The sequence below is a fragment of the Oryx dammah genome, unplaced genomic scaffold (genome assembly GCF_014754425.2).
Source record: "Oryx dammah isolate SB20612 unplaced genomic scaffold, SCBI_Odam_1.1 HiC_scaffold_25, whole genome shotgun sequence".
Taxonomy (NCBI): Eukaryota; Metazoa; Chordata; class Mammalia; order Artiodactyla; family Bovidae; genus Oryx; species Oryx dammah.
The window spans coordinates 92,879,026-92,892,298 of NW_024070209.1; the positions used below are offsets into that span (position 1 = coordinate 92,879,026).

At 37.5% G+C, this 13,273-nt stretch overlaps 1 protein-coding gene across 3 annotated transcripts in view; it reads right to left on the reverse strand.

Moving 5' to 3' along the window:
* Positions 1-13,273, reverse strand: part of RC3H2 (ring finger and CCCH-type domains 2) — a 52,390-nt gene that overhangs the window by 6,835 nt on the left and 32,282 nt on the right. For 2 of the 3 annotated variants that reach the window (XM_040225075.1, XM_040225073.1), the window contains exons 10-17: positions 11,516-11,824; positions 5,008-5,222; positions 3,896-4,329; positions 3,153-3,323; positions 1,260-1,406; positions 724-937; positions 408-492; positions 70-151 (exon numbers count right to left, since the gene is read on the reverse strand). In XM_040225075.1, coding sequence (XP_040081009.1) covers positions 70-151; positions 408-492; positions 724-937; positions 1,260-1,406; positions 3,153-3,323; positions 3,896-4,329; positions 5,008-5,222; positions 11,516-11,824 — 1,657 coding nt within the window. The remainder of the gene's footprint in view (positions 1-69; positions 152-407; positions 493-723; positions 938-1,259; positions 1,407-3,152; positions 3,324-3,895; positions 4,330-5,007; positions 5,223-11,515; positions 11,825-13,273) is intronic. The other variant, XM_040225074.1, reaches the window with a different exon arrangement.

Genomic DNA, 13,273 nt, shown 5'->3' on the forward strand with positions numbered 1-13,273 from the left:
CAACCTTTAGCTTTTAAATGTCATTCTTTTTTAAAAAATAAACTCAAAGCTGACTGACACAGAGCCTACCTGCTGAAGTTCAATGCTCAAAAGGTCTCCAGTACTGGAATGCTTTCTATGACCAGATAAATCGGTAACAATGAATCTGTCCCTTTAAAGAGAAATTTGTTTACTATTACAAAATGAAGCAACTAAAGAAGTAATGACATATACTATATATGTTCTACATAACAGATCAACCCTGAAAGTTTCAATCATTATTCCAGATGTAAACTTTTTTCAGAAATTCATTATACAGTTAACACTAGCAAAGCACAGTTCATGAATAACTGGGACTTTGATCTGTACTTTGGGAATATAGACAAGTCTGAGAATAGAGACTCCTAAAGAATTAAGAGCAACATTACCGTTCAATATAATGTGCTGATGATGTAGCTTCATTACCATATGAACTCCACCTTGAATCAACAGCATTGACATAAGGTACATAATCTGTAGAAAGAAACAATGACCAGAAAAGTGAAAAATTAGATACAGATGTGAATGTATACTTTCCCCCCAAAATCCACATTTATCTAACTAGCCTTGCTCTCCTGGCTAAACTGTTTAACTCTAGGTTTACAGTGGTTGTTAAATGAGACACATGTTCTGTATCTAACAGAGTAAGGATTATAAAGCACAGTGCTAGAACATACCAGGTGAAGTATTAATGATACGGATTACCTGATACACTGATGGGCTTGGTTGCACTTCCTTGGGAAGCAGTGGCCTGGACAGGGTCCGTGGTATGGTAACCAGTACGGGAAGATCTAGAAATCGCACCCCATTTTGAGATGATGGGTCCATCACTAAAAGGAATTATTGGATCTTCTTCTTTTGTCCTTCTCTGAGTTTCAAATAAATGGACTCTTCTCTTAACATCCCCACTATCCAGGTCCTGTATAAATAAAAGAAAATAGATCGTGGGCAATTACTTCAGCTAATAATACAAGTAAAAGCTTTCAAAAAACATGGAATTAGGTTCTCTGATAAATTTGACATTAACTGTATATCTCAGTGATAACCCAACATCTATTTTTAAAACACTCCACTATGTTCAAATAATTTAAACACTAGGTGCAATTTATTTCGGACTTACCTAAATATAACTGCTGCTTACAGATGAGTTAACTGTATATAGCAACAAAATGAAGACGAAAGCTTTCAATCATTCTAAAATTTGAATCAACATGCATAACCCTTGCCCCCCCAAATCATACCATTAATACCGCATTTGAATTAGCAATCACATCTCTGGGCTCTGAATCAATGGCATTTATACAAGAACCGATGGTGCCACAAGACCAGGGAGAATAATGGGAAAGATGATCTTCTTCAAATTTTGTGCCACTCACATTTTCAGAGAACTGGTTAAAAAAAGAACAAAAAATAAAAGCAAAGGCAACTGATAAGAAATTTAAATTACAAACTTGTAACTAATATAAAGTAACTATTATAGAATTCACAACACTTTATAGTGAATAATTAAACATTCAATAACTAATATAAAAACTGTAATAAGTTACAAATAGTACGTATTTATATTACATCTTAATAGGAAACAGAATGCCTTCTCTTTTTCACTTTGTCCTTTAAGAATTCATAAGGAACCCCGGAGTGACACTACCCAGAATAAAAAACAATTTACAGCATGCCTCTAACATGGTACAAAGTGCTCCAAAAAATGAAAAAAAGCAAAAGAAAACACACACATACATAAACACATACATAGAAATACATTTTCGTATTAAGCAAGTGGCAACACTCTTCTCAAGATGGTTAGCTGCTTTGAAGAAGTCTAATTTTGATGAGATAAATTTGGATCGGGATTGGTTCAAGATGGCAGAGTAGAAGGACATGCGCTCATCTCCTCCTGCGAGAGCACTGAAATTGCAACTAGGTGTTAAACAAACATCGACTGGAGGATGCTAGAACCCGTGAAAAAAAGATACCTTACACGTCCAAAGACAAAGGAGAAACCACATCGATGTGGTAGGAAGGGTACAATCACAATAAAACCAAATCCCATACCAGCCAGATGAGTGACCCACCAACTGGTTAATAATACCAAAGAAGTTCTCCCACAGTTGTGAAGATTCTGAGCCCCAGGTCAGGCTTCCCAGCCTGGGGATCTGACAAAAGGACTGGGAAGATCAATTTAAAATTTCAAATTTATGGATGGAAAAATATGCTATCTAGGATTTTTTAAAAATATGTCTACTTTAAAAATTCAACAGTTACGGATGGAAAAATATGTCGTCTAGGATTACTTCAAAATAATCCAGTAGGAAGAGGGGCTACAAATGAATCAAGGTTGGCTGAGTTGATAACTGTATAATGGATACATGGAGTTTATTACTATTCTCCTTTTGCATATGTTGAAATTTTAAAGATTTAATTAAAAGATTAGAAAAAATTTTATATTAGTATCTCTAGGGATAGGGAATAAACCAGAATCAAAGAAAAATTAACGGTTTGCTCTAAATATAACAGTATGGAAAACAGGGTACATTAAAACAATCCTGGTGCAAAACCTGTCTTGAAATGATAACAATAATTAACAGTGATTTAAAACACCATGAATAATATAGTAGTCATTTCTGCACTTCTTGTGAAGTAGGGAAGAAATGCCTCAGACAGACCAGAATTCAAATCCAAGCTATTTATACGTTGAATTTATTACTTGGGCAAATTACTTAACTTCTCTGAGTAGGATTCCTAACCTGTAAAATATGGGTAATACCTGCCCCCTAAGGATTTTGTAAGAATTAAATAACACGTAAATGCTTAGCACAGTGCCTGGCCAAGTAAGTGCTCAATAAATGGTGGGTATAAATCTTATTTATCAATAAAATCTATAAAAATAAGGAGAACTACACTGCTGGAAAGACTTGAATTCTTGGTGGAAAAGGACTGTGATTTGTTAGCGGTCTTCAGTGTCACAATGCCTGGCCATAGAGCTTACATACTCAATGTTTATTGAATTAAACTCAACTGCCACCAAACCAATGCAAAATATCCAACACACTTATCCCTAGCTTGAATGAGTGCTCTGAAGTCAGTCGTCTGACCTGTCCCTGCAACATCAAGTGATTAAAACCTTTCTTTCTTACATCAGTGCGAAAGTCTACACTGAATAGAGGAGAAGGTGGTGTTGGTGACTGTGTTGCCACAGGAAGAGTTGAAGAGACAAGAGGTGCTTTCTGAGTGTGGTACTGTGCCCACTGCTCTGGCTTTCTTCTTATCTGCTCCTCGCAACTGGTCTTCAAATGACCACAAGGTTCCTAAGGGAGGATAAAAGAAACAATCTTAATCATCTAGGGAGCAGTCAATCAATTTAACTATGCTCTGTGGAAATAATGTGAACATTTATTATACTGTTGGGACAAAAAAGAATACAGAAGGGAAGTCCCCCTAGCCTATTCTCCATACACTTAAACAAAAGGGTTTAAATAATGTTAAAAGTAAAATCTGGGCACTCACTTTTCTGGTTTAGGAAAATCGTATGTATATATGTGGGGATAGTAAAAACAGGCCCTGTCGTTGTATCTTGAAGATTTCTTTTTACTTTCTGATCAGTTTCATATCCAAACATAACATTTATTGAGCATGTATATGCATCAGGTCCAAGTCTAAGAGCTTTTTCTGATTTAATCCTCACAACAGCCTTATGAGGTAGGTACTATTATTATTTCCATCAAAAGTGAAAAAACTGACATAGAGAAGTCAAGTAAATTCCACTGAGTTACACAATTAGTAAGTGGAGGAGCCAGGATATACCCAAATGTTGTAACATCACACACTAGACTCTTAACCACTATGCTGTGCTTGCATTCCTAGTTCCATTATCACTTACCCTTGGTAAAGGCACAGTTGTCCTTGGCTCACTTGGTGGCTGACAAGCCACTGAATAATACCCATCTAATGAGTTATATCTTTCCCGCAAAGACGTCTGATACACAGACGAGTGCATCACATCCATTGGAGGTAAAGAATTGCTTCTAATAATGTCATCTCGTTGGTACATAGGTGGCCGCCAGATGCGCCTGCTGTCGTACACAGGAGCATACATTCCAGAAGGTACTGGGGGAACTGGTCCATACGGCTGCGGAGGAGGAGGTTGGTAAGGAGAAGAATTCATTCGATCTCGAGGGGAAAATGTACTGTAATGATCAGCATATGGCATGGAAGCAGGTGGGAGGGAGGACTCTGGAACATTACTGGACCTCACAAAGCGAGGAACACAGGGAGCCACACCAGCTGGTACCGTTGGAGGTGGTGGGTAGTATCCTTGAAAATTGGAAAGAGGAATATGTAATGTAATTTTAGTAAAATTTAACACCTTATAATGGTTTAAGTCTAAAGCAGCCTTTAATGTGGGAAAATAACGTTAAGTTTTGAATTTTAGTTACCCCAGGATTAGAAAGATACTACGTGTTTTCAAGACTCCACTATATCAAAATCTCCTTAACATTCAACATTTTGTTAAACTGCACCTTAAAAACATACAATGAACTTTTAACAGATGCCTGGTAAGTTTCCTTCGAGGGCAGGTATTGCCACAGGTGTTGGTTTAAGTAGTTAGTTAGATCATTGATTCTTAACCTTTTGGGGAGCACAGTTTAAAGACATCCTTCATAATCTATATAAGCTGTGTGCTCTCCTTCCAAAACTATACTTTAAGTGTATATAAACCAAACATTTAGTACATTATTTCCGAGGATATACAAAACTCACTAATGCTCATCCATGAACCCCATATTTGATCCATAGGACTGAGAAATCTTAAAACTATTGGTATGTAGAATCATATATTCTTAAGACAGGAAAAAATTTAAGGGTCATACAGTCCAAAGGATTAATTTTTTTAATGTAGATATTCTAGCTAGCTATAAATGACTCACTGATTTATTACAACAAATGTTATACTGTAGTTTCTTTTTCTTAGAATTATCTAAAATCACTTACCAGTCTGTGGGTACTGTGGGACTTCAAAGGGTATCTGAGTCCTTGGATCTTGAAAATACTGAATGTTCTCAGAATGCTGAGGATATACTGGTACTCTAGTAATAAATGGGCTGGATTTTGGAGGCACAGAATTCAGCTCTGTTCCAGCATTAGTGGGCCCAGCTGAGGTAGCCGCTACATTACTTACAGGAGTCTTAGGTGGAGAGCCAATTTTACTAGAGAGAAAATTTAACAAATGCAAATGATAAATCACTGCCTATGTCTGTTAAGTCTTCATCAGTAGGAATTTTTCACAAAATTATATAGTGACCACTGACAGACAACGCTTCAGGTTTTCCAGGTGACAAATAAGGCAATGAATTTCACTGCTACCTTACACTATTAGTTCACAAGATTATAGTAAAAGATCTCATATTTTGGTGAGGGTGAAAAATAAAAAACAAAACAAAAAACACAAATTTCAGGTAGGACTGTTCTATTACGAGTTAAGATTAACTGAAATGTAAACTCAACGAAGAAAGGCCACTTTCGTCCATTTTGTTAACTGATAGATCCCTAGGACTGTAAATATTTGTGGCATAAAGAAGGCACTCAGTAATATTTGTCAGACAAATGGAAAAGTCCCTGCCACACAGTAGGTAGTCAGTAAATATCTGCTGGACAAACAGAATACCAATAAAATGGTTACTCATTAAACTGATGCAAAACACATAAGCTTTCTTTTACTTAAAAAAAAAGAAAACACAAATGACTCTTTTTGTTGAGTCACCACGCGATCAGTTCCAGAGGATCTTACCATGGCTTCTTACATCCTCTGAAGAAGTCAAACTCTGGCAGAGAGAAGATATGTGGTGGTAACTGAAGAAAAAGATCTTGTTAATGATGCAGGAATTCAATACACTGCATCTCAAACTAAAGAAGCCCTATTAAAGCAACAGTTTCATAAACAACAAGGAATATGGGGTGCCTTTACATTTAGCTGAGATTAATCTAGAAGATGCTTACTTTTACATGTATTTGTGCATCAAAATGTAGAAAATAACTAAGAAATTGTAGATAAGAATAGTAAGTACAAACAGCTTAGACGTTAAAGGCATTTTAGTGCTGGGCTTACTCTTTGAAGTTCAATAAAGCCAAGAAGGAAAATAATTACGATTTCCTCATAACAGTAAGTCAATTCAGTCACTAAGTCGGGTCTGATTCTTTGTGACCCCATGGACTGCAGCACGTCAGGCTTCCCTGTCCATCACCAACTCCTGGAGCCTACTCAAACCCATGTCCATTGAGTCGGTGATGCCATCCAACCATCTCCTCTGTCATCCCCTTTTCCTCCCGCCCTCAATCTTTCCCAGCATCAGCATCTTTTCAAATGAGTCACTTCTCTGCATCAGGTGGCCAAAGTTTTGGAGCTTCAGCATCAGACCTTCCACCGAATACTAAGGATTGATCTCCTTTAGGATGGACTGGTTGGATCTCCTTGCAGTCCAAGGGACTCTCAAGAGTTTTCTCCAACAGCACAGATCAAAAGCATCAATTCTTTGGTGCTCAGCTTTCTTTATAGTCCAACTCTTACATCCATACATGACTACTGGAAAACCACAGCTTTCAAAGGATGGACATTCATTGGCAAAGTAATATTTTTAATATCTCTGCTTTTTAATATGCTGTATAGGTTGGTCATAACTTTCCTTCCAAGGAGCAAGAGTCTTTTAATTTCATGGCTGCAGTCACCATCTGTAGTGATTTTGGAGCCCCCAAAAATAGTCTGTCACTGTTTCCACTGTTTCCCCATCTATTTCCCATGAAGTGATGGGACCAGATGCCATGATTTTAGTTTTCTGAATGTTAAGTTTTAAGCCAACTATTTCTCTCTCCTCTTTCACTTTCATCAAGAGGATCTTTAGTTCTTTGCTTTCTCCTATAAGGGTGGTGTCATCTGCATATCTGAGGTTATTGGTATTTCTCCCAGCAATCTTGATTCCAGCTTGTGCTTCATCCAGCCTGGCATCTCGAATGATGTACTTTGCATATAAATTAACTAAGCAGGGTGACAAAACACAGCCTTGATGTACTCCTTCCCCAATTTGGAACCAGTCTGTTGTTCCACGTCCAGTTCTAACTGTTGCTTCTTGACCCGCACACAGATTTCTCAGAAGGCAAATGAAGTGGTCTGGTATTCCCATCTCTTTAAGAATTTTCCACGGTTTGTTGTGATGCACACAGCAATTACTAAGCATATTCTAAGCAATATGCTAAGTGCTTTACACAGATTATCTGGTTTTCCATATCAGAATGTCACATACCATAAAATCTGGATAAGTACTTTTCAAAAGGCAAATTCTTTGACTGCAGGAAAAAGGCACTCAAATTCATGACAAGGTTCAAGTTCAGGTAACTTCAGTCATGCAGTCGTGTCTGACTCTTTGTGACCCCACAGACTGCAGCGTGCCAGACTTCCCTGTCCATCACCAATTCCCAGAGTTTACCCAAACTCATGTCCATTGAGTTGGTGATGCAACCATCTTATCCTCTGTCATCCCCTTCTCCTCCCACCTTCAATCTTTCCCAGCATCAGAGTCTTTTCAAATGAGTCAACTCTTCGCATGAGGTGGCCAAAGTACTGGAGTTTCAGCTTTAGCATCATTCCTTCCAAAGAACACCCAGAACTGATCTCCTTCAGAATGGACTGGTTGGATCTCCTTGCAGTCCAAGGGACTCTCAAGAGTCTTCTCCAACACCACAGTTCAAAAGCATCAATTCTTCGGCACTCAGCTTTCTTTATAGCCCAACACTTACATCCATACATGACTACTGGAAAAACCATAGCCTTGACTAGACAGACCTTCGTTGGCAAAGTAATGTCTCTGCTTTTTAATATGCTGTATAGGTTGGTCAAAACTTTTCTTCCAAGGAGCAAGCGTCTTTTAATTTCATGGCTGGAATCACCATCTGCAGTGACTTTGGAGCCCCAAAATATAAAGTCTGTCACTGTTTCCATTGTTTCCCCATCTATTTGCCATGAAGTGATGGAACTGGATGCCATGATCTTAGTTTTTTGAATGTTGAGTTTTAAGCCAACTTTTTCACTCTCCTCTTTCACTTTCATCAAGAGGCTCTTTAGTTCTTCACTTTCTGCCATAAGGGTGGTGTCATCTGCATATCTGAGGTTATTGATATTTCTCCTTGCAATCTTGATTCCAGCTTGGGCTTCATCCAGCCCAGCATTTCACATGATGTACTCTGCATGTAAGTTAAATAAGCAGGGTGACAATATCCAGCCTTGAAATACTCCTTTCCCAATTTGGAACCAGTCTGTTCTATGTCCAGTTCTAACTGTTGCCTCTTGAACTGCACACAGATTTCTCAGGAGGCAGGTAAGGTGGTCTGGTATTCCCATCTCTAAGAATTTTCCACAATTTGCTGGATCCACACAGTCAAAGGCTTTGACGTCGTCAATGAAGCAGAAGTAGACATTTTTCTTAAAGTCTCTTGCTTTTTCTGATCCAACGGATGTCTGGTTCCTCTGGTTCCCCTTTTTCTGATCCAGAGGATCTCTGGTTCCTCTACTTTTTCTAAATCCAGCTTGAAAAATATGGTTGTTCACAGTTCACATACTGTTGAAGCATGGCTTAGAGAATTTTGAGCATTACTTTGCTAGCATGTGAGATGAGTGCAACTGTGTGTTAGTTTGAACATTCTTTAGCATTGTGTTTTTGGGGGATTGGAATGAAAACTGACCTTTTCCAGTCCTGTGGCCACTGCTGAATTTTCCAAATTTGCTGGCATATTGAGTGCAGCACTTTAAAAGCATCACCTTTTAGGACTGAAAAAGCTCAACTGGAATTCCATCACCTCCACTAGCTTTGTTCGTAGTGATGCTTCCTAAGGCCCACTTGACTTCACATTCCAGGATGTCTGGTTCTAGATGACAAGGTTCAAAGCCATATGAAATCATGCAAGCTATCCCAAAAATTCAGATTTAAGGAAAAATCTAACTTTCCATCTCATTCTGGCCAGATAGCTAGATTACTATAGCGACACTCTAGATGAATTTCAGGATTCCAGGCCCTCCTTCACAGTAGACCCTCTTCAGTTCAGTTCAGTCACTCGGTCGTGTCCGACTCTGCGACCCCATGGACTGCAGCACGTCAGGCTTCCCTGTCCATCACCAACTCCCGGAGCTGGCTCAAACTCATGTCCATTGAGTCGGTGATGCCATGCAACATCTCATCCTCTGTCATCCCCTTTCCCTGCCTTCAATCTTTCCCAGCATCAGGGTCTTTTCCAATGAATCAGTTCTTCACATCATGTGGCCAAAGTATTGGAGTTTCAGCTTCAGCATCAGTCTTTCCAATGAATATTCAGGACTGATTTCCTTTAGGACTGACCTGTTTGATCTCCTTGCAGCCCCTCTTAAAGACTACATGCTTTTGTCTGATTTGCTTTTTCCACTGACAAGACCCTTCCTTCCTAGTCATACTTTTGGAATGGTTCAGGTGTCATCACCTTACCGCTAAAAAATTTTCCACAATTAACCTCAGAAAGAATTATTGCTATTTTTCATGTTTTAGTAACACTTGGAACACAACTCTGCTGCAGTACCTTTCAGCATATATTATATCTGTTTACATCTGTTTCCGAAGCTACACTGGAAGACACTGAGAGGTAGGGAGTATATTTAGTTCATTTTCATTAACTATGCCAACTGGCCTGATATGTGGCACACAGCAGAAGATTTACAATTTTTGAATCAATGAATAAATGATTTATTTACTTAGATTTTCTTATTTTTGAAAGTTTTTAAACACTGAGATATAATTTACCCTTGCAAAGTGTACAATTCAGTGATTTCTGGTATATTCCCAAGGTATATTTACCATCACAATTATCTTATTCTGCAGAAGCATTTTCATCACCTCTCTAAGAAACCTGTATTCATTAGCATCTATTTCCCATTCCCTTGTTCCCCCAGCCACAGCCTCTAGCAACTACTTATCTACTTTCTGTCTCCTATGGATTTGCCTATTCTGGACATTAACATAAATGGTATTCTACCATAATGGCTTTTGTATCTAGCTTCTTTCACTTAACATAATGTTTTCAAGGTTCATCCATATTGTAGTATGTACTAGTACCTTACTCTTTCATGGTTGAGTGACATTATGGTTTTACAACTTTACCTTGCCAAAATTTTCAAAAGCTCACTTCCTAAGCATGTTTAACACAAGGTATCCATAATCTGGTGCCAAGGTACACATCTAAATCTTCTTCCCATACTTCTCCCAGCAATATAATATTTCCCTGTTCTTTGATCCAACTCCAATATTGCTTCACTTATGTAAATGCTGTCTCCCTCATTATGTCATAAGTTTCTTATGGCACAGGTATAAACCTCATGTATTTTCAAGAGTGCCAAAAGCAGAGCTCAGAATTAGCGTATAAGTAACATTTGCTAAACTAGACAATGTTCTCTATCTCTTCCAAGATCTCTCTGAGGGAAGACTATAAGATATCATTTAATAAATTTCCCTATTACATGCTAACTACAGAAATAAACAGTATAAATGTCTACCTATCCATTTATTATTTGAAATCACCAGAAATTTACTGTGTGCCTAGCATAATGCTTTTTCCCTATATGGCATACAATAGATACTGACAGACTATTTACGGGCAACATAATCTGAGTACGTTTTACCTCAGACTTTAAGACACTAAAAGAATACAAAAGCCTGAGACATTAGAGGTGAAAGTAACTTTTCAGATAATGTGAAATTTTTAAAACTTTTTTCTTAAAGTACCAAAACCTTTCTACCAAAGTAAGTCTTATGCTGAAATCCCAAACAATAACAATAATAACAGATGCAGATATTTAATGAATGCTATGTGGCAGGCACTGATCAAAGCATGCTGCAGTATTAAGTCCTTCAGTTCTCACAATCAACATACCAGGTAGGTAGTATCATTATATCAATTTTATGGATGAGTGAACTGAAGATGACAGATTAAGTAACTGGCCTAAGATCAAACAGCTAGAGAAGAGTGAGCCAAAATGAACTCAGAAAATCTGGTTTCAAAGATTTCTCTCTTAACAGCTACGCACCATTACAGAGCACAAAGTTGAACTGTTCTAATCAAAACAGGGGCTGGAGGCTCAAGCATCTCACCTGTTTACGTTTCTACTTAGTTCCTTTCTGGCACCTCTATGGACTCAATCCTAAAGTTCAAGGAAATAAGGTATGAAAAATTCAATTCTGGTTCCACTTCTTCAGCTTACAGTTGAAGAAAACACCCATAGTTGAAGTGAAATTCCAAGGTCAGAGGGCTATTCAATTGCAGAGCCAGGACTAGAATTCAAACTTTTTTTGGTATTTAGTGCCATCTCTACTACATGAAATAATCTGCATAAAAATTCCGATTACCTGCTTTCCCTCGGGATAAATAAAAATACTCAGGCAATTATAAACAGGCTAAATTACTCCAGTAAACATTTTTACCTACTACTTACTTTTCAGTTACAGACTCTACTGAAGGCCCAGCAGCACTCTGGCCATTGGCGCCAACCTTCCCCACTTTCTTCACAGTCTCCAGAGCTCTTAAGGTACTGTCAGTACTACGTGGAATTAGCTGGGAAACACTGTTTTCTGCATTTGAAATTCCATTTGTACTTGGAACAATTTTCCCCGTTGTTTCAGTACTTCCTATGACAGAAATGACATTTCCGGCTGTGGTTGTGACAGCGTTGTTTACACCAACTTTATTTAGAAGAGGAAACGTTCTTACAGTTGCATTGATCTTTTTGTTCCTCAATCGATACCTGTTTCAAAAACAATAAACATATCAGTAAATATTTCACTCTTACCCTAAGTTAAAAGAAAAGGTGGCGGCGGTCGGGGGGAGGTGGGCAATGGGAAAAAAATTTCAAGGAAGGAACAGCTTTGAAAAAACCTTTATTCAGCTAAATATCAAATACTATCAAACTCAATTATAATAGCTGGCACATTAAAATGTATCTCTTATATACATATGTATACATACAACACATATATTTAGGCACACAATTAATATAGCAAGAAAAGTACACATGTATTCACAAAACATTCTGAGGGAGTAGGAAAAGATCTTTCTGAAAAAGTCTGTATACCTGGAATACAAAGTACACTATGTAAAAAATGAAAGGAACCAATATCAAATTTAGTTGGGAATGTAGATGAAAAGGTATGCAAGATTTGAAAGAATTCTCTATTGTTAACAAGTTGTTAAAGCATCAGATAATTTTAAAGAGATTAAAAAATCCAAAACTCATTCTTAAACTCCAAGATATATAAATTTAGTATTACATTTTTCAGATTAGTTTATGACTAAAGTATAAAGTATTTGGGTTAAAGATTTTTCTGATTTTAAAGATCTTTCTTTAAAAAAGTTTTTCTGATATTAAATTTGGGGCTGATATAACACTCTAATACATAAAGCAATTTGATCCTGGATTCAATTTAAGAAAATTTATATCCACTTGTACAACAAAAATTTCATTGTAGTCCTAGTGAATGTTCCTGCCAATACTTTAACGTGGTAAACAACTATGTTACATGAATAGAAAGATGATTATACACATATGGGGCCATAATTACATATAACTAAATTAATCTGGTACCCATGTTATACATAACCAAACATATGGTAATTAAATATAAACAGTGTTGGTGATGAGCAATGCCTTCACAATAGCTTCCCTTTTAGTCTTTCAGTATCTATAAACAGCTAATCCTTCTCCCCCTCTCTCCCATACTCACATGCTGACAGAAAAAGCAAAGCTCAGTAAAGACAAGTATTCCCAGACCAGACTGGCTAAAAGTGGAGTGACAGAATACAAAGTTAAAATAAAAGCAATAGGTTGTGGCCAGTTTACACATATCACCTTACAGATTGGGGAACCAATGATTACTTCTTGAAGAAGGAGGGTAACAGGCAAACCTATATTTTAAAAAGGCAATTTGGTGGCATGGAGGGGCCTGTGCTTTCCTTAACATACTGCTCTGAAACCTGCTCTGCATTCTTCATCTCAGGGGTTCCTGCACAAAATGCCCAGCTGCTCCTTGTTTTCCTTTCTCAAAGGATAAAGCTCAGATATCCTTAAGATTGCTCTTGTAGGTGAAAAATAAAGTTTTAATTGTGGGTCTCTTAAAAGAGAGAAGTGATGAGAAATAAAACCTTAACAAAAGAAAGTAAAGTAAAAGATAAATAGGGATGCATACTGGACTTCTAG